Raw genomic sequence first — 20,662 nt, 5'->3', positions numbered from 1 at the left:
AACAGTGATCCCTAGATACTGGCGCTCAACACAGGTTCCCACGATGAGGGATTAGTTTCAAGAAATGCAAAAAATAGCTAGAATGGAGGAGATTTTGGCTGAGGCGTCCGATTTATCGGCTGCAATAGAATCCCCAGACTTTCTGTCTTTTCTGGCGTTATGAGATAGAATGACCTTGGTTTACGGTGGTGATGAAAGCCTCATACTATGTATCTCCCCTTGTGACGGGGATACGTTCCCTTCCCCTTCCTTGCCCCCCCCCCTCCTTCTACCCTTCTCTTTCTTTTTCCTTTTTCTTTCTTGTTTGACATTCTTTTCTGTTTCTAATCTCCTTTTAGATAGGTTTGAGTGCTCTGTTGATAAGCTAAGCAGCAGATTATGACAGGACAGAATAGCATCGGCAATGTCGTGCACTTTATTAATGTACTTTCGGTCATGATATCTCGTATCAGTGTTGTCTTAAGTTGATTCTTGTAAAATTTAATCTGATGAAAACTTTAATAAAATCTGATTAATCTAGAAACAGCATTTAACCTTTTCCTGGCATCGGCCGTACAGATCGTCATAGAGAAAATGAGCATTCACACAACTCTGTAGACATAAAAATAAAAAAGCTATGGGGGTCAGAATATGGTGATGGAAAAAAATAATCCAATTATATATTTTTTTCACTATTAAAAAAAAAGAAAGAAAACGAAAATGAAGAAAAAAGGAAGTATGTGAATGCTGGTAATAGGCAGCGCGAAGGAGTAGTGCAGAAAGAAACCAATCTGTGGAAAACCAATCAGAAGACCCACTGAAAATGGTGCCTGGGAAGGCACATCAGAATATCATGGACCAGAAAACTGCAGTTGTGACAGATCTTGCCTCCCATGGGGCAAAGAAGTAGGGGTGCCAGAAAGCAAAAAAAACTAACAAACTGTATGCCTGGCTGCGGCTGACAGAAATAGATGGACACCCCAGCAGGATGATGACAAACAAGTTAGGGCTGGAGAAACTGGGTGTCAGGCAAAAATAAAATAAAAAAATAATCACAGAGTTAAAAAAAAAAATACAATGGAAACAAAGCAGTTGAACCGACCCAAAACCCATAAAAACCTGGTAGGAAAAGTGTCCTCCGGGATCAAAAACATCCTATTCAGCCCCACGGCAGAGGGGTTTGCTTGATAAAAGTGTTCCCCAAGGAGAATGGCAATGTGGTAAGCAGAGGCATGTAGAGGATCATAGTAAACACCATGACAAGAGAGAGAAGCCATCTGATACCCAATGGAATACTGCCTGAACTGGCAGACCTAATCGGAAGCTGAAGAAAATACCTTGGGGATAGGTAGAAGCGATGCTGATGCCTAATAATATCCATAGGGGATCTGAGTCCACAACCATTTGCGCTAATGGCCAGTACTCTAACCACTGAGCTATAAAGCTCAGTTGAATACATGAAGAGTGTGTAGACTTGTCAGACACTATCAATCGCCATAGCGGAACTACGCGAAATCTGGTTGCTATGAGGAACTGACAGTTCTACTTTACACCAGTTAGTATAAATGACCCCAATTAGGTCTACTGGGGTCACAATTTTTTTTTAGCAGTATAGCACCTGGGGCATTGGGGAGCACCATGGGCACAGTATTGGGATTGGCAGCAGGATGACATTGTTGGGACACCAGGATAGGGAGGTTGATGGAAAGATTTAGAAAATCTAACATGTCTGAGTAACAAACTCTAAACACGAGATGCGGCTGAAAGAATTTGTCATGGCGGACTGGATCAAATGGAGTAGAAGAGGAAAAAGAAGGTCTACAAGACAGGGGATGTCACTGGATGTAAGAGGTATGTGGTGTTGTATTCTCCTCCAAGTCTTTTTTATTTTAATTATATGTATTTTAAATTTGGCAACAAAAATTTTTATTTGGCGCCTAAGTTTTTCAGTTTAGAAGTGGCTCCTGTTTTTTTTTTTTGTGTGGCGGTTAAAGAGCATACAGAAAAAAATAATAACTAAAACTAAAATGGAGGGAGGAGGGAGGGGCCCAAATTGGTTAGACGGGCCTATCATGCACTTAATCTGCCCCTGTCGCCATTTGAAGGATGAACGCAAATACTCCACCTAAGGGGTCATACAGTAGCAGTCATGGAACACAAGTAGCCACGAGTAGCGCAAAGACTCCCTCAAAGAAGGAGGCCATACAATAGTGACCACGGCCTCTGGGCCCAGAATATAGACTGCACCTGAGAAGGAGGTCATATAGCAGTAGCCACCATGAACCTGTGCTCGCACAATACTCCACCGGAGGAGGAAAGTTGGCACCCAGTGCAGATGTTCCAATGGAAGGTGCCAATGACAATTAAGAACATTGTAATGCGTTTTCCTCACAGGGACTCAAGGCATGAGGAAGGTATGTCATGGATCAACCCCCTGGGAAGACAGAGGCTGCCAGGTAGGCATCCAACATCAACACACAAAAGGACTACCTGAGGAAGGGCATAGTGTTACAGTAGTCACAGTATCCAGGGGTAGTGCCTACATACCACCTATAAAAGGGGGATAAAGAGATGTAGTTCCGCCTAAGGAAGGAGGGGATTATGAGGACGTACAGTATGCAGTGGTGGTGCAAATACTCTGCCTATGGAAGGGGGTAATGGGACGGGATGTACAGTATCCAGCATTAGTGCACTTACTCCACCTAATAAAGGAGGGTAATGCTGCAGATTGTGCAGAATCCAGTGGTAGTGCAAATACTCCATCTATAGAAGTAGGCTAATGCTACAGGATGTACAGGGCCCAGTGGAAGTGCAATTACTCAGCCTATGGAAGGATGGTAATGCTACAGGGTGTGCAGTGTCCAGTAGGAGTGGAATTACTCTGCCTGCGGAAGGAGGGTAATATTGCAGGGCATATGGTATCTAGCGGTAGCGGGAAGAACTGTGCCAACAGACGGAGGTTCAGCTAGAATGGTCAGTGTTGACGGACATGGTAAACATGACTGGAAGATGGGCGGTGGGATCTCAGTCCAGAACAGGACCGGATAGCGCCAAGAGTTAATTTTTTTTTTTCATTCAAGGTTTTTATTGAATTTTCTGAGAAAACAAATGGCAGAAATGCGTAGTGAAATATACAATACTAAGCAATGAGTTTAGGACAATCAGAATACAATATCAGCATTTCAAACCACCAGGGGTGCAACCCCTAAAACAATAGGAACAGGGTAAAGGAAACGAAGCAAAAAAAAATAATGTCAGGAAACATTAGAAACAATAGAAAAGAAACAAGAGGGAGAGAGGTGGGGAGGGGAGGCAGGGTACAGACTAATGCGCTTGCTACAGATAGGCATCCCGGAACTCGTCAGAAGTGCGGAACGTCTCCCAAGGGCTCCACGCCTTTGTGTAACGGGCAATGTCCAGATTAGGTCTGCCATCCTCTGGTGGGGAGCAATTTCCTCGAACCACTCCTTCAGTAAGGGGGGGGGGGGGGGAGAGGTGATTTCCAATGACAGGGGATAACCGTTTTTGCAACTTGAAGCATATATTTCAGAAGGGAGGCCTTATAAGCTGTGATAGTCAGGTCAAAGATGAACAACAAGAGGGATTCAGGAGTGTTAGGTATAGGAATCCCTGTCACTGTCCGTGTGATTTTGTGTACCGAGTCCCAGAAAGGACGCAGGGTGAGGCATTGCCACCAGACGTGGATCATGGTGCCTTCTTCTGACAGACATCTCCAGCATCTATCGGATACAGACGGGAACCATTTATGTAAAAGAGTGGGTACCCTGTACCACCTGGAGAGGACCTTGTAGTTTGTTTCCTGCGCCTTTGTGGAAATCAGCGCCTTGTGGGTCAGGAAGAAGGCTCTCTTCCACTGAGAAGGGGACAGTTGGACGCCTAAGTCGCGTTCCCAGGCTTGGCAAAAGGGGGGAAGGTGGGAAGAGTGTTGCAGTATGAGCAGGTTATATATAGTGGAAATGTCCCTAAATACAGTCGATGGGGCTAAGCACATTTGTTCAAACGCAGTAAGGGCTCTAGACAGAACATGGGTTTTGTGCATGGATGAGTAGAAGTGTTGAAGTTGGAGGTACTCAAAAGTGTGTCTAGGGCGAGTAGCAGAAGGTTCTATTAGCTGATTAAGGGATTTTAAAGATGACCCGCTAAGGACGTGACAAAATCGGAGAGGGCGCAAGCCTGTGCCTGTCAGAAAGCGACGAGAGGAGCTTCCAGGCGGGAAGTCAGGGTAATCTGTGATTGGGGTTAGAGGACCCGTAGCATCAATGAGGGAAAGGTGGCTGTGTATGGAGGCGAGTATTGCGAGGGTATGGTTGACCGTGAAAGAGGGGCTTGGGGCAGAGACGCTAGACAACCCGATCAACCAAGGAAGTGCCGAGAGCGAGGTAGGGGAGGAATCCCGTGCCATGTGGACCCATGTCTTAGTGGAGTCCACCCTCAGCAGATCTAGAAGTCTAGCATACGCCGTGGAATAATAATACAATCTACAGTCCGGCAGACCCACCTTCCCCCGACTCCTTGGACCTAGTCAGCATTTCATATTTTGGGAGTTCATTATTTTTTTTTATGTTGCTTTACATACAGTACAGACCAAAATTTTGGACACACCTTCTCATTCAAAGAGTTTTCTTTATTTTCATGACTATGAAAATTGTAGATTCACACTGAAGGCATCAAAACTATGAATTAACACATGTGGAATTATATACATAACAAACAAGTGTGAAACAACTGAAAATATGTCATATTCTAGGTTCTTCAAAGTAGCCACCTTTTGCCTTGATTACCGCTTTGCACATTCTTGGAATTCTCTTGATGAGCTTCAAGAGGTAGTCCCCTGAAATGGTTTTCACTTCACAGGTGTGCCCTGTCAGGTTTAATAAGTGGGATTTCTTGCCTTATAAATGGGGTTGGGACCATCAATTGCGTTGAGAAGTCAGGTGGATACACAACTGATAGTCCTACTGAATAGACTGTTAGAATTTGTATTATGGCAAGAAAAAAGCAGCTAAGTAAAGAAAAACGAGTGGCCATCATTACTTTAAGAAATGAAGGTCAGTCAGTCAGCCGAAAAATTGGGAAAACTTTGAAAGTAAGGGCTATTTGACCATGAAGGAGAGTGATGGGGTGCTGCGCCAGATGACCTGGCCTCCACAGTCACCGGACCTGAACCCAATCGAGATGGTTTGGGGTGAGCTGGACCTCAGAGTGAAGGCAAAAAGGGCCAACAAGTGGTAAGCATCTCTGGGAACTCCTTCAAGACTGTTGGAAGACCATTTCAGGGGACTACCTCTTGAAGCTCATCAAGAGAATGCCAAGAGTGTGCAAAGCAGTAATCAAAGCAAAAGGTGGCTACTTTGAAGAACCTAGAATATGACATATTTTCAGTTGTTTCACACTTGTTTGTTATGTATATAATTCCACATGTGTTAATTCATTATTTTCATGACTGAAGGCATCAAAACTAAGAAAACTCTTTGAATGAGAAGGTGTGTCCAAACTTTTGGTCTGTACTGTACATAATGCCATAATAAACAGGAAAACCTTAAGCCCCATTCAGATATATGATTGCCCATAAGTACTTTATTTTACCTAGCCACTGAAGTGTAGAGGCAGGAAAAGGGTTAAGCAGGAGGTTGGGGGGGGGGGGGGGGTAGCTCAGCAGGGACCTAGAGGACAGAAAGTATGGAAACAAAAATTTTGTGCACAGGAGATACAGTTCAAGCCCCCCTAAACAGTCTTGAAGGTGCGCACTAATAGGCCGCAAAGCCGGGCCAACCGGAAGAACTTCCGAGTGGGAAGGCATTGTGGGGAGGGAGTGGGATTGCCATCGGGGGACAGAGGAGGCCGGGAATAGGCATAGCTGCGGCCACCCCAGTAAGCATGTGACCAATGGGAACGCACCGTTGAGCCCAGAAGGAAGGTGAAGGGGGCTGTGGGCCATGGTTGTTTTGGTGTCAGCTAGAAGGGAAAACTAGGTGTTAGGGGGGAAAACCTTTCCCCCATGTTCACTTGGTGAACACAGGAGAAAACGGGGCGGGGGAGCAGGGAAGATTAACCCCTTAGTAATATACCTACCTATCCGACGGTTTCTAACCACCCTGACTCAAGCAGTGTCACCTTCCTCGGTGTGCTGCTCCTTGAGAAGGGCGGCTACACTGGTAACAGGGGGAATGTCCAAAAAGGCGGACAAGGTGACACTATTGCTGTATCGCTGGTGGGGAACAAGCGATTTGAGATCCGCTGCTCCTCCTTGCCTTCCAGAGGTGGGAAACGAGCAATAGACTTAAGGGCCCACTGGTCTTCCCCCTCGTGTTGGAAAACAGGTCGTTTGAGACCGCCTGTAGCCCAGACCTGAAAAAGGAAAGATCTTTTGGCAGACCTGCAGAAAAAAAGAAGTGTCTGCTTCCTACAGAAACTAAGCTAAAACTGATTAGCTCAGTGTCTGCAGGAGGGGTAAAGCTGAGAGGAGGAGCTAACTTTTCTGCTTAGCGTCACCTCCTAGTGGCAGAAGCTATACCTATGGTCTTCTGTGTCCCCCAATGATACGAGCGAGAAATGTAACTTTTACTTTCCAGCTTTTGTTTTATGGGAAAAAGGAAAGCTGGAAACCAAAAGTTACATTTTGCTGCAAAGTTCATGTTACTATAAAAAATAACAGAGCAAAAACCATTTCAACAAATGGGTCTTGTAACATAGTATTAAATATCAGAAAGCAGTATTTGGTATCCCTGTATTCCTAATAACTCATACAATATAGTATACTATTTAATTTTATGCTGGTGAAAAAAAAATGTAATACTATTTAATAGCTTTTTAAGCACAAAAAATTATTTTACAACAGCGCACTTCTATATTGTAGTGGTAAATCTGCTGTATGCAACACAGAAGGTCTAGGGTTCAATTCCCAATGAAGACCTGTAAAATAATTTGTTTAAAAAATGTATGTGTGTTGGGAGAGAGCCCCTTCCCCAACCCACATTGAGGGTAAGTGCCACGCAGCACTGAAGTGCATACTAATGAGACTGTGATTAGGAAATTGGGCATAGGGGTCACACCAAATCTGAACGAGTACCAACCACGGTATTGCTACACAACTATATACAATACAAAAAAGAAATACCACATACAAGGCTGCACCTCTGATTACAGCCTGTAATCGGGCGGCCAGGGCAGGTTCTAGCGAAGTGCGCCGGCCGGCGCATGCGCACTTCGCATAACGAGGCCGCTGCCAGGAGTGAACAATGAACTGAGGTAGGCGGCTCTAATGGAAGGGAGGGTGGAGATTTCAATTCAGAAGGCGGCGCTGGGCACCGAAAGGAGATGGCTGCAGCCGGGCACCCTGCATCGTGAGACGTCCCCTTGGACACATTTTGACGTGAGTGACAGGTTATATAAACCTGTTTTATATGATTATAGAGCCACAGGCGCATTTGATAAAGGTCACTTTAGGATTCTGTGTATTAGTAGGGACCTCGCCATATGTTTAGGTTATAGGCCTAAATTCTGATCACAGAATCCCTTTAACAAGGTTCCAAGTAGAGTTTCAACATGCAACAAGAAGAAATGAGAGTGAGACAAAACATTTTTTGAGCATTCAATTGAAAATAACAATTAAACTGAAACAGGCTGTTTTTCATTGATTCGTTGATTCATTGTCATTTTCTGTCAGGTAGTCACACGTTGTGATGGCAAAGGCAAAAAAACTCTCCCTTTTTGAACGTGGTCGGGTTGTTGAACTGCATAAGCAGGGTCTCTCACAGCGCGCCATCGCTGCTGAGGTGGGACGCAGTAAGACAGTCATTTGGAATTTCTTAAATGATCCTGAGGGTTATGGAACAAAAAAGTCAAGTGGAAGACCCCCAAAAATTTCATCAGCACTGAGCCGGATTAAAGCCCCAAAACCATCAGACGGCATCTTAGACTGAAGGGCTTCAAAAACAAAAAACGTCTTCAAAGACCTAGTCTCCTTGAACGCCACAGAACTGCTCGTTTGGACTTTGCAAGAGCACCAAACATGGGACATTCAAAAGGTAGAAGAAAGTTTTATTCTCTGATGAGAAAAAAATGTAACCTTGATGGTCCTGATGGTTTCCAACATTACTGGTATGACAAGCAGATCCCACCAGAGATGTTTTCTACGCACCACAGTGGAGGGGGCGCCATAATGGTCTGGGGTGCTTTTTCCTTCAGTGGAACAATGGAGCTTCAGAAAGTGCAGGGGCGTCAAACGGCCTCTGGCTATGTCCAGATGTTGCAGAGAGCATTCCTCATGACTGAGGGCCCTCGTCTGTGTGGTAACGACTGGGTTTTTCAACAGGACAACACTACAGTACACAATGCCCGCAGGACAAGGGACTTCTTCCAGGAGAATAACATCACTCTTTTGGCCCATCCTGCGTGTTCCCCTGATCTAAATCCAATTGAGAACCTTTGGGGATGGATGGCAAGGGAAGTTTACAAAAATGGACAACAGTTCCAGACAGTAGATGGCCTTCGTGCGGCCGTCTTCACCATTTGGAGAAATGTTCCCACTCACCTCATGGAAACGCTTGCAGCAAGCATGCTGAAACAAATTTTGGAAGTGATAAACAATAACGGTGGGGCTACTCATTACTGAGTTCATGTTTGGAAGTTGGATTTCTGTTTTTTTTTTTGGGGGGGGGGGGGGGGGGGTTTACTTTTTTTTGAGGTGTGGTCCTAAACTTTTGATCAGCTGAAAAAACTGCCTGTTACAGTTTATTCATTGTTTTCATTAAATTGAATGCTGAAAAAATTAATTTGTCTCACTCCCATTTCTTCTTGTTGCATGTTGAAGCTCTACTTGGAACCTTGTTAAGATCCAGCCATGCTAAATATGATTTTTTTGCCATTTTTAAAGTGGTCTTAAACTTTTGATCAGGACTGTATTGCCTGACAGACCAGCAAATATCCTGCGGCCAGGCTTATGTGTCCCTCACTGGGCATCTTTTGTGCAAGTCATCTGAATTGAGCCTCCAAAACTTCAGATTCATTTCAAAGTAGAATTTGTGAAATTCATAATGAATTCCGATTAAATGTAGAATTTGATCATCAGGTTTGTGTATGACTGAAAACCCGGGCATCATGTAGACACTGCAGAAACATTGCTACAGATTTTTCAGTACCTCTTTTGTGCTTTTGTGTGTGCGCAAAATACTTTCACAATGAAACAAAGATATGATGCTGGTGCTTCCCACATAATTTACATTATAAACATTAATAGGTGAGATACAGGCAATGATCTGTCTTTGACGGACAACGGTTCACCGACCCATTCAAGTCAATGGGTCCGTGAAAGAACACTGATGCACACAAGATTGTCATCCGTGTCCGTGATCCGCGGCCGTAGGTTACTTTCATACAGACGGATCCGAAGATCCGTCTGCATAAAAGCTTTTTCAGAGCTGAGTTTCCATGGTGATGAGGACGCTTCAGGTTAGAATATACTAAAAGAACTGTGTACATGACTGCCCCCTGCTGCCTGGCAGGTGCTGCCAGGCAGCAGGGGGCAGCCCCCCCCCCCCCCTGTAGTTAACACATTGGTGGCCAGTGCGGCCGCCCCCCCCCCTCCCTCCCCTGTAGTTAACTCATTGGTGGCCAGTGGGCCCCCCTCCCTCCCCTGTAGTTAACTCTTTGTTGTCCAGTGCGGCCGGCCCCCCCTCCCCTGTAGTTAACTCATTGGTGGCCAGTGGGCCCTCTCCCCTCCCTCCCCCTCCTAATTAAAATCTCCCCCCCTATCATTGGTGGCAGCGGAGAGTACCGATCGGAGTCCCAGTTTAATCGCTGGGGCTCCGATCGGTAACCATGGCAACCAGGACGCTACTGCAGTCCCGGTTGCCATGGTTACTTAGCAATTTGTAGAAGCATTATACTTACCTGTGAGCTGCGATGTCTGTGTCCGGCCGGTAGCTCCTCCTACTGGTAAGTGACAGGTCATTAAGCAATGCGCCGCACAGACCTGTCACTTACCAGTAGGAGGAGCTCCTGGCCGGACACGCCTCTGTGTTAGAATATACTGTCGGATTTGAGTTTCACGATCTAACTCCTATCCGACAGTATATTCTAACATAGAGGCGTTCCCATGGTGATGGGGACGCTTCAAGTTAAAATATACCATCGGATTGGAGAAAACTCCGATCCTATGGTATATTAACTCCTGACTTTACATTGAAAGTCAATGGGGGACGGATCCGTTTGAAATTGCACCATATTGTGTCAACGTCAAACGGATCCGTCCCCATTGACTTGCATTGTAATTCAGGACGGATCCGTTTGGCTCCGCACGGCCAGGCGGACACCAAAACGACTTTTTTTTTTCATGTCCGTGGATCCTCCAAAAATCAAGGAAGACCCACGGACGAAAAAACGGTCACGGAAAAACGGAACCTGTTTTTGCGGACCGCAAAAAAATACGGTCGTGTGCATGAGGCCTTATACAGTATAATATAAGAAGAAATCAGATAAGCACAGACCTATCTAAACAAAAAAAAAACAAAAAAAAAAACCCTCTGGAATCATAGTTTATTTTCACTTACAAATTATGACTTTTCATTTGTGCAATACAATTTACTCTAGACTGGGGATTAACTACACTTCTCACACGCTAAATAAATCAGGTCTTTTTTTTTTTCTCCAACATAAATGCCTTTTTCTCTTTTTGGTTTTCTTAAAGGTACCCATAGACATTAGTCTAAAGTTGATCAATACAGACAATTTCAACCAAAACGATCAATCGTCAGGGGAAACTTAAAGGGTGCAAAGATATTGATGCTCAGTATAGGTCTTCAATATCATGTCAAACAGCTGATCGGCAGGGGTGCTAGGAGTCGGATAGGATATAAACATCTTAGCAGGGCACAACCCCTTTCAGAATGAACAATCAGCTTAGCTGACCAATGACGGCCCATCATCTGAAAAGAAGTCAGCTGTGTTTGAAATTTTCAGCCAATAGTCAGATAAGGCTGAGTTCACACAGTTATTTGGTCAGTTATTTTGATCAATTATTGTTAGCCCAAACTAGTGGCAGCCAAAAAGACAGAAGAGATGAAAATCTTTACATCAGACCTGATCTCCGAGTAGGCATTACTACTCGTTTTGGTTCACAATAACTAAAATAAATAACTGACCAAATAACTGAAGTGTGAACCTGGCCTAAAAGATCTTTCTTGGTAAGGACTTTCCCAGAAAGATCATTCGTTCAGTTGAATTCAATATGTATGGCCAGTTTTAACCACTATGGCCAATATGGAGTAAAATGGGTATGGTTGTTTCAGAGAAATGTTTGTTCAACCATCAACCTAGTTCTGGCTAATGTGTATGGCCACCTTTAGTCCAATACTACAAAGTCGGGTTTTAACATTACTTTTATCCGATTTTCTACCATTTTCATTTACTTTTTGAGTGCCCGGGAAAATTACTTTTTCTCCCCAAATGGAGCCAAGAGGTTGTTCACTCTAGTACATAAGTAGGTATATTAAGAGTATAGAAAATGAAGTCAGAGCACCGCTGGGTATTCAACACATTCCTATTTTCAATTACATAAATACTGCCAGTAATAGATGAGTAGCAGTGGAAAGTTTAGTGTAGTTACACACAAGGGTGTCCAGCACTCATCTTTATTTGTGCTTAAATGGTAGTGTGTTTCAGTCAAGGTTCACCGCAACCCTGATTTATCAGTTAGATAATATGATATAAATAAGACACAATGGTTTTTTTGTACCTTTGGCCTCTTCAATACCTGGATAACCTTAGACCCATTACAGTGGAGGACTGAGTAAACATTACAGTGGATGTGAGAAATAACAGCCACATCACTCTCCATCATCAATACTTCAAACTACTCTTGCATTACATTTTGGTCTCATCCAGAAGAACTGTGGTCATTTTGGTTCCAAATTACACAATTTTCACAGATTCATAAATGGATAGCAATTATCCATATATTATCCAAATAATGTACCAAAGAAATCCAGCAAACAAACAATACACACAACATAATAAAAAGTGAACTTGATGTTTGTAAAATAAAAAAATAGTCTGTGGGAAGAAAGACCATACTTTCCAGCTTATGTCGTCATAAGCTTTGTGTTACAGCAGACAGGCCATATGCATGTTATGTTTTTATTACTACTAAAAGCAAAACATCTTGCTCCCGTATTATATATATATATATATATATATATATATATATATATATATATATATATATACACACATATATATAAACTATTTTCCTACACAGAAACTGTTGCCAGTGTTTGGGCCTACTGATAGTCATCGTGATGGTTGAGCCATGTACAGTGCTGCTGCCAGTGTTTCCCCCAAGTATCTTTTGAACACTTACAAGGGTTATGATTCAAGGAGAGTTTGGGAACGGTCTGTTGAATGATGCTACTGGCCACTCTTTTGTAATAGTTTGCAGTTTCCTCTCCCAGTACATTTTCTTTTTGTTCAGGATCTCCATCTTTATTCGGTGTTCCACCTCGGCCATTTCACATTCACGCTCTATCTGTTGCACTTTAGCCACATGCACCTCATTCATCTGAATTAACTGCAGTTGGAGGATAGACATCTGCTGATGATGCTCTTCCTCATGCATCTTTGTCAGAATGCCATTCTGGGGTGGTTTGCTTCTATAGGTCCTGTTACCCGTTATTCTTGCAGTGGAACAGGAAGGTGATGCCAAATTTCCTTGACATTTCTGCATGTTCACAATATTAGACTTTTCTGGTGAATATAGGTCTCTGTCGCGGATAATAAAGGATTCTAGGTAATAAACAGAAATATATTACAAATACAACCATTTTATGCATTGACACTATTCCTACTTCTCTCTGATGATATCTGCTTGTTTTGTCAAATATACACTCCCTACTTATGGCAGTGTGAATGCAGCCCAACAGTAATTTATGATTATTTTAATTGACATGTGGTGACAACGGAAGTCATTTGTGGTCCTACAAAACTGACAGCCTATCCTTAGGTAAGGCCATCAATATCGGAATTGTTGGTTTTGGCTCCCAGCAATCAATTGATCATGTGATTCAACAGATCATGGTGTTCCCGCAAGCACCATGTCTACTTCATTATTTACCAGGCACAGATCCATACTTTTAGGACTGGCTGTGGTTGATATTATGCTATTATTCAGAACTGCTCACTCTAGAGAATTGAATTTAACTGCAGTTCCAGGAACAGCCACTACAAAAAAATATAAAGCTGATCAGCAAAGGTACCAAGAGATAGACACCCACTGATGTGATATTCATTGCCCATCCTAACAACAGCATAACAATTTTGCAGGACACATTTAAGCAATTCATTTTTAGGAATATTATGTTTTTTTCATTCATACAAGATTATGAGAATAATTTAATATTTTCTTATTCTATAAAAGGCACTGACAATATTAAAGGTTATTGTAATTAACTATTTTGTAGAGACAGTTCAAGTAGGCGATTACTGTGTAAATAATATCATGGGCATCAGTAATCATGTCGTCAATACTCATTCCATTAGTTTAATTGTAGTTCCACATTCTGCAAGTGCCCATAGTATCAAGAAGTTTAAAGCAAGGGAAATAGAGCCAAATACAAAAGGCAAGGACTTCCGGCGCTGGTATGGAGTGACGTGTCTAGCTCCGCTACCTTCCAAGTGGCATTACCCTCCATAGACCGCCTAAAGGCTAATTTTTTCCCCTACCACTGTGTGGGATTCCCCGCATGACTGCTCAGTCTAGCATCGTGCCAAAAATGGCGGCGGATAACATTGACACCACCCCGAACAATGTGCCGCATGACCTACAGCCAGCCTACACACAAGAGGATATCTTCGGACCCAGCCCCCTACCAGCCACAGATATTAAACGACTGGCCATTGAAGTGGCAAACCATCTGGCCCCGGACCTCAAAGCCTCGCTATCGGCAATGGCGCAAACGGCCCTCAAAGAATTACAAGATGCTTTTACACAACAAGGAAACTCTATCGATGAGCTCGAGCAATGAACATTATGCGTGGAAGAAGACCTAGGAGGCACCAATACCAAAGTGGATATGCTGCAACAAGCGGTCTGGGAACTCAGACATAAGGTGGACGATCTTATGCTGTAGCTATCCTAAAAGGAAGATCGCAAGCAGGCAGATAGATCTGGGGCCACTACGAGGACGGGTGGTGGTGTATTATTAGCCTTCCTAGCAGATACAGCGCTGCTAGACGCATGGAGGGTCTCACATCCTGACGGTAGGCAATATACTCATTACTCTCATGCGCAAAACTCATGGTCCAGAATAGATTACTGGCTTACAGACCCCCAGTTATTGGACAGGGTACGGGAGGTACTAATTGGGGATCTGGTGATATCAGATCATTCGACAGTTGTTTTAACCTTGGCGGACACAGTCCCGAGGGGAACAGAGTTTATATGGAAATTGCCGTCCTTCCTGGTGAAAGATGAATTTTTTGCGGAGTTGGTAGCTGGAGTACAGTACTCTGAATCAAGAACATGTCAATAACCCGACACTGTTTCGGGAGGCAGGCAAGGCAGTGCTAAGGAGCTGCCTGAGTGCATATGTGGCAGAGCTCAAAAAGACTACCAAGGCGCAGTATATCAAAACTATTAAGGAGGTTCAAAAGACGTACGGTATAGAGAATTCATACAAACCCACTCATCATAACATAAAAAAGCATGGATTGAGGCAAGGCGAGATTTCAACATTTGGTCAGAAAGGAGGGAGGGTAACTACAAGTCTCAATGGGAATTGGAACTCCATAAATATGGGAACAAGGCAGTTAGACTGATGGCCAACGTCCCTTGTACCAGCTGCCTGGTCCCAGAGGGGCTCTGGAATACTACTCAAATCTATATTGTAAACCTACAGATTGTAGAGAGGGAGAAGCGGGTTTCCTGAACGGTCTAAGTCTTCCAGCCCTATCCCCTGAGCAGCTGGGGTGCCTAAATGCAACCATTAAAGCTGAAGAGATACATATTACAATTGCCAGCGAACAAGACCCCGGGACCTGATGGTTACTCGGGTGACTTTTATAAAATACTGGAAGTGGAGGTCTCACCCATCAGGTCATGTGTGGGTAATGCAATTCTGCATGGGGGGGGGGGGGGGGGGAGGGGGAAAGCTCTCAGGTCAGATGAATATGGCCCACATCAGACTGCTCCCAAAAGAAGTAAACCTGCCGAGAGCCCATCCTCATACCGCCCGATCTCTCTCATCAACCAAGACCTGATAATTTTTTCTAAACTAATGGCTAATAGCCTAGCTCAACACAGGTCGGCTTTGTGAAGGGAAGATAGACGACCAACAACATATGCAGAGTCCTAGCAGCCCTTGATGTGATGGATCGTAGGGTGGAGGATGTTTCGGGTGTTAGATAAAATAGGCTTTGTGGGTTCATTTCGGACATACTTGACGCAACTGTATTCCAGCCCCCAAGCTAGGATAGGCATGCAAGTTTTTTTTATCTGATCCCTTTGACTTATACAGGGGTACCGGGCAGGGATGCCCGCTGTCTCCTCTCCTGTTCAACTTGGCAGTGGAAGCCTTGGTACAATACCCCAGCACTTGGGGGCAGTTCGAGGGTATTAGAGTAGGAAGTATTGCACTAAAAGAAGCCTTTTTTGCAGATGACATTCTATTATTCATGGAAAGACCCCGGGAGGAACTACAAGGAGTGTTGAACAGTATAAAGGAATTTGGAAAGCTCTCAGGCTTCAGAATTAACACTGCAAAATGTGCACTCTTACAGTTGAAGCAAGGGAAAGATATGGTCAATGAGGAATCAACAATATGTGGCATACCTATAGTGAAAGACAGTATAACATATTTGGGGATTAAAGTGGGACATGGGCGGATTCTCTATACAAAGCTAAAAATTATACTCCCCCATTTCATAAAATAGCTCAAGAGTTACAAAAATGGCATAATCTACCTCTATCACTTCTAGGATGGATACACTTAATTAAAATTATGAGCTTTTCAAGACTCTTATAACCTCTTCAGACTCTACCCGTATTAATCAAACATGTAGATACAGTTAAGCTGCACAGTGAAATTACACATTTCATATGGCAAGGAAGACGCCCTCGGCTAGGTCTGAAAAAACTCATGGCCCTCAAAATAAAGGGGGGAATGAATATGCCGAACATCAGCGTATATAATCTGTCCTGTCTATTTAGACATATTATAGACTGGGTACGACATACAAGCTTTCATTCAAATTAAGCGCTGGAGAGGAACTTGTGCTCCCCTTGGGAACCTTCACCCTGCTCCACACTCAGTTCTATTTAGGCATACCTGGGCAGCTTAGAGAGCTCTTAGAAAAAATTTCCACCGTTGTCAGAAAGTATCTAAATACCTACCACTGTGGGGCCATCCAGAATTCGAAGAGAGTAGGAGTAGTGGTCTCTTTAAGGAGTGGAGAGTGAAGAGGATCTTAATAGCTCAACATGTGATGCATAACTCAAAGTAGGTGGCTAACTCAGCAAGAGGTCAGAGATAAATATAAATTAAGCTCTTTCCAGAACATCCAATTTGCCCAAGTTAGAAAATTTCTCACTGACAGACTGTCTGATCCCTCGAGGGAAATCATTCAAAATAGTTTTGATAAGATCTTACAAAAAGAAGGACAGGCCCTCAATCCCTATCTTTCTTATATTTTCAAGTTAGAGAAGCCTTGGGAGGTGGGCTGCCCCCACTGACATTTAGACCATGGGCCCAGAGAGTGGAAGATCAGGAGGCAGGAGACAAGATTTTGAAAGGCTGGTGGGTGTTGAGAAAAATCTATATTAAATTAAACTTGGAGGGACACGCATTTTAGAATAATGCATAATGCCATATATGCCTTTAATCTTTCACCAGCCCTTAGTAGACCTGGGAGATTGACAAGATGCCCAAAGTGTCTTATGCCACATACTGATTTATATCAGAGCCTTTGGGCCTGCCCGCAGACCTATGCTCTATGGGGTCAAATAGCACAAACAGTAAAAGGACATTTGGAGCCTTAAGATCCCTCTAAGACCTATGATTTATTTATCTCATTATTGGGAAGAAACGGGAAGGGAAGGTATAACAGTTGCAACCCCCCGTTCCCAAAAAAGAGGTAGTCATAGAAAACCTGAAAGGTTTATTGGTACTGGAAAGGAGAAAGGTAGAGCGATGTAAGGAGCAGGGTGGATAAAAATCAATGATTTAAAAAAAAATAATAATAATCTGATTTTTGATTTAAATCAGATTTTTTTTTATATAAAATGCTTTTTGAGGAAAATATATTACCATCCAAAGGTAATTCAATCATGAAATAAAGATTCGTTTTTTAATTATGTAGAATAAGGCTGTACGTAGACTCCCATATTGTTGAATGGATTAGGCAGTGGCTGAGGGACAGACAACAGAGGGTTGTAGTCAATGGAGTATATTCAGACCATGGTCTTGTTACCAGTGGGGTAACTCAGGGATCTGTTCTGGGACCCATATTGTTTAATATACACTGCTCAAAAAAATAAAGGGAACACAAAAATAACACATCCTAGATTTGAATTAATTAAATATTCTTCTGAAATACTTTGTTCTTTACATAGTTGAATGTGCTGACAACAAAATCACACAAAAAAAAATGGAAATGAAATTTTTCAACCCATGGAGGTCTGGATTTTGAGTCACACTCAAAATTAAAGTGGAAAAACACACTACAGGCTGATCCAACTTTGATGTAATGTCCTTAAAACAAGTAGGCTCAGTAGTGTGTGTGGCCTCCACGTGCCTGTATGACCTCCCTACAACGCCTGTGCATGCTCCTGATCAGGTGGCGGACGGTCTCCTGAGGGATCTCCTCCCAGACCTGGACTAAAGCATCTGCCAACTCCTGGACAGTCTGTGGTGCAACGTGACGTTGGTGGATAGAGCGAGACATGATGTCCCAGATGTGCTCAATTGGATTCAGGTCTGGGGAGCGGGCGGGCCAGTCCATAGCATCAATGCCTTCGTCTTGCAGGAACTGCTGACACACTCCAGCCACATGAGGTCTAGCATTGTCTTGCATTAGGAGGAACCCAGGGCCAACTGCACCAGCATATGGTCTCACAAGGGGTCTGAGGATCTCATCTCGGTACCTAATGGCAGTCAGGCTACCTCTGGCGAGCACATGGAGGGCTGTGCGGCCCTCCAAAGAAATGCCACCCCACACCATTACTGACCCAATGCCAAACCGGTCATGCTGCAGGATGTTGCAGGCAGCAGAACGTTCTCCACGGCGTCTCCAGACTCTGTCACTTCTGTCACATGTGCTCAGTGTGAACCTGCTTTCATCTGTGAAGAGCACAGGGCGCCAGTGGCGAATTTGCCAATCTTGGTGTTCTCTGGCAAAAGCCAAACGTCCTGCACGGTGTTGGACTGTAAGCACAACCCCCACCTGTGGACGTCGGGCCCTCATATCACCCTCATGGAGTGTTTCTGACCGTTTGAGCAGACACATGCACATTTGTGGCCTGCTGGAGGTCATTTTGCAGGACTCTGGCAGTGCTCCTCCTGTTCCTCCTTGCACAAAGGCGGAGGTAGCGGTCCTGCTGCTGGGTTGTTGCCCTCCTCCACGTCTTCTGATGTACTGGCCTGTCTCTTGGTAGCGCCTCCATGCTCTGGACACTACGCTGACAGACACAGCAAACCTTCTTGCCACAGCTCGCATTGATGTGCCATCCTGGATAAGCTGCACTACCTGAGCCACTTGTGTGGGTTGTAGACTCCGTCTCATGCTACCACTAGAGTGAAAGCACCGCCAGCATTCAAAAGTGACCAAAACTGAGAAGTGATCTGTGGTCACCACCTGCAGAACCACTCCTTTATTGGGGGTGTCTTGCTAATTGGCTATAATTCCCACCTGTTGTCTATCCCATTTGCACAACAGCATGTGAAATGGATTGTCACTCAGTGTTGCTTCCTAAGTGGACAGATTGATTTCACAGAAGTGTGATTGACTTGGAGTTACATTGTGTTGTTTAAGTGTTCCCTTTATTTTTTTTGAGCAGTGTATATTGCAGAAGGCCTCGATGGTAAGGTGTGTCTTTTTTCTGATCACACAAAGATTTGTAACAGGGTTGATGTTCCTGGAGGGATACACCAAATGGAAAAGGATTTAGGAAAACTAGGGGAATGGTCAAAAATCTGGCAACCAAAATTTTATGTTGATAAGTGCAAGATAATGCACCTGGGGCATAAAAACCCAAGAGCAGAATATAAAATCAGTGATACAGTCCTAACCTCAGTATCTGAGGAAAGGGATTTAGGGGTCATTATTTCAGAAGACTTAAAGGTAGGCAGACAATGTTATAGAGCAGCAGGAAATGCTAGCAGAATGCTTGGGTGTATAGGGAGAGGCATTACTAGTAGAAAGATGGAGGTGCTCATGCTGCTCTACAAAGCACTTGTGAGACCTCATTTGGAGTATTGTGCTCAGTACTGGAGACCATATCTCCTGAAGGATATTGATACTTTGGAGAGAGTTCAGAGAAGAGCTACTAAACTAGTACATGGATTGCAGGACAAAACTTACCAGGAAAGATTAAAGGACCTTAACATGTATAGCTTGGAAGAAAGGCGAGAGAGGGGATATGATAGAAACTTCTAAATACATAAAGGGAATCAACAAGGTAAAAGAGGAGAGAATATTTAAAAGAAGAAAAACTGCTACAAGAGGACATAGTTTTAAATTAGAGGGGCAAAGGTTTAAAAGTAATATCAGGAAGTATTACTTTACTGAGAGAGTAGTGGATGCATGGAATAGCCTTCCTGCAGAAGTGGCAGCTGCAAATACAGTGAAGGAGTTTAAGCATCCATGGGATAGGCATAAGGCCATCCTTCATATAAGATAGGGCCAGGGGCTATCCATAAGAACTCAGTATATTGGGCAGACTAGATGGGCCAAATGGTTCTTATTTGCCGACACATTCTATGTTTCTATATGTGTAATTTTTTTGGTAAATAAATTCCATTAATCCATTCACAATGTCATGCTCTTCCAGAGTTTTTTGTAAGATTATTGGGCAGTTTCTCTGCCTACAAGATATTATCACAGATGCTTGGTTTACTTTTGACTTGACTCAGCAGAGATCACATGCCTCTTCTTCACAGCAAAAATGTTATAACATGAACAGAGTTGAGAAAAATACCTTAATCCTAACTTCTACAAACCTATGAATGCAGAATCAAACTAATTAAACTAATATGAAAAGTTGTTTAAATCTTCATCTACTTGCATATTATAAGTTATACCAGCAAGAATGAGTCTTTATGTAGAAAACTAAGATTTAAAATCAAGCCTTACTGACTAGTGATTTAAATCATTTTGATTTAAATCAAATCCACCCTGGTAAGGAGGGAAAGGAAGGAAAGTTTATAAAAAAAATAGCGTAGTTTCCTGGTACAACTCCTCACCAACTCAGAGATTGAAAGCATTATGAGACCCTTCACTCTCACTCAATGGTTTCTGACTGAGCAACTGAAAGGCACGCTAGACAGGCTGAAACAGTGAGAGTACTATTACGCCATTATTAGGCTGAAAAGTATATGACCTACGGAAGGCTCTCGCTGGATTAAAATACAGGCTTGAACGTGATATCTAGATAACTTGCTTTGATCATGGAAGG

At 43.4% G+C, this 20,662-nt stretch overlaps 1 protein-coding gene across 3 annotated transcripts in view; it reads right to left on the bottom strand.

Annotated features, from left to right (window-relative positions):
• Positions 1–10,521: 10,521 nt before the first annotated feature.
• The window catches only part of MSANTD3 (Myb/SANT DNA binding domain containing 3), a 52,932-nt gene continuing 42,791 nt past the window's right edge, over positions 10,522–20,662 (bottom strand). For all 3 annotated transcript variants that reach the window (XM_040432702.1, XM_040432703.1, XM_040432700.1), the window contains one exon: positions 10,522–12,780. In XM_040432702.1, the coding sequence (XP_040288636.1) occupies positions 12,371–12,780 (410 nt within the window). In that variant the 3' untranslated portion in view covers positions 10,522–12,370. The remainder of the gene's footprint in view (positions 12,781–20,662) is intronic.

Source organism: Bufo bufo, chromosome 5 (genome assembly GCF_905171765.1).
Source record: "Bufo bufo chromosome 5, aBufBuf1.1, whole genome shotgun sequence".
Lineage (NCBI taxonomy): Eukaryota > Metazoa > Chordata > Amphibia > Anura > Bufonidae > Bufo > Bufo bufo.
This window is presented reverse-complemented; position numbering and strand designations above follow the sequence as displayed.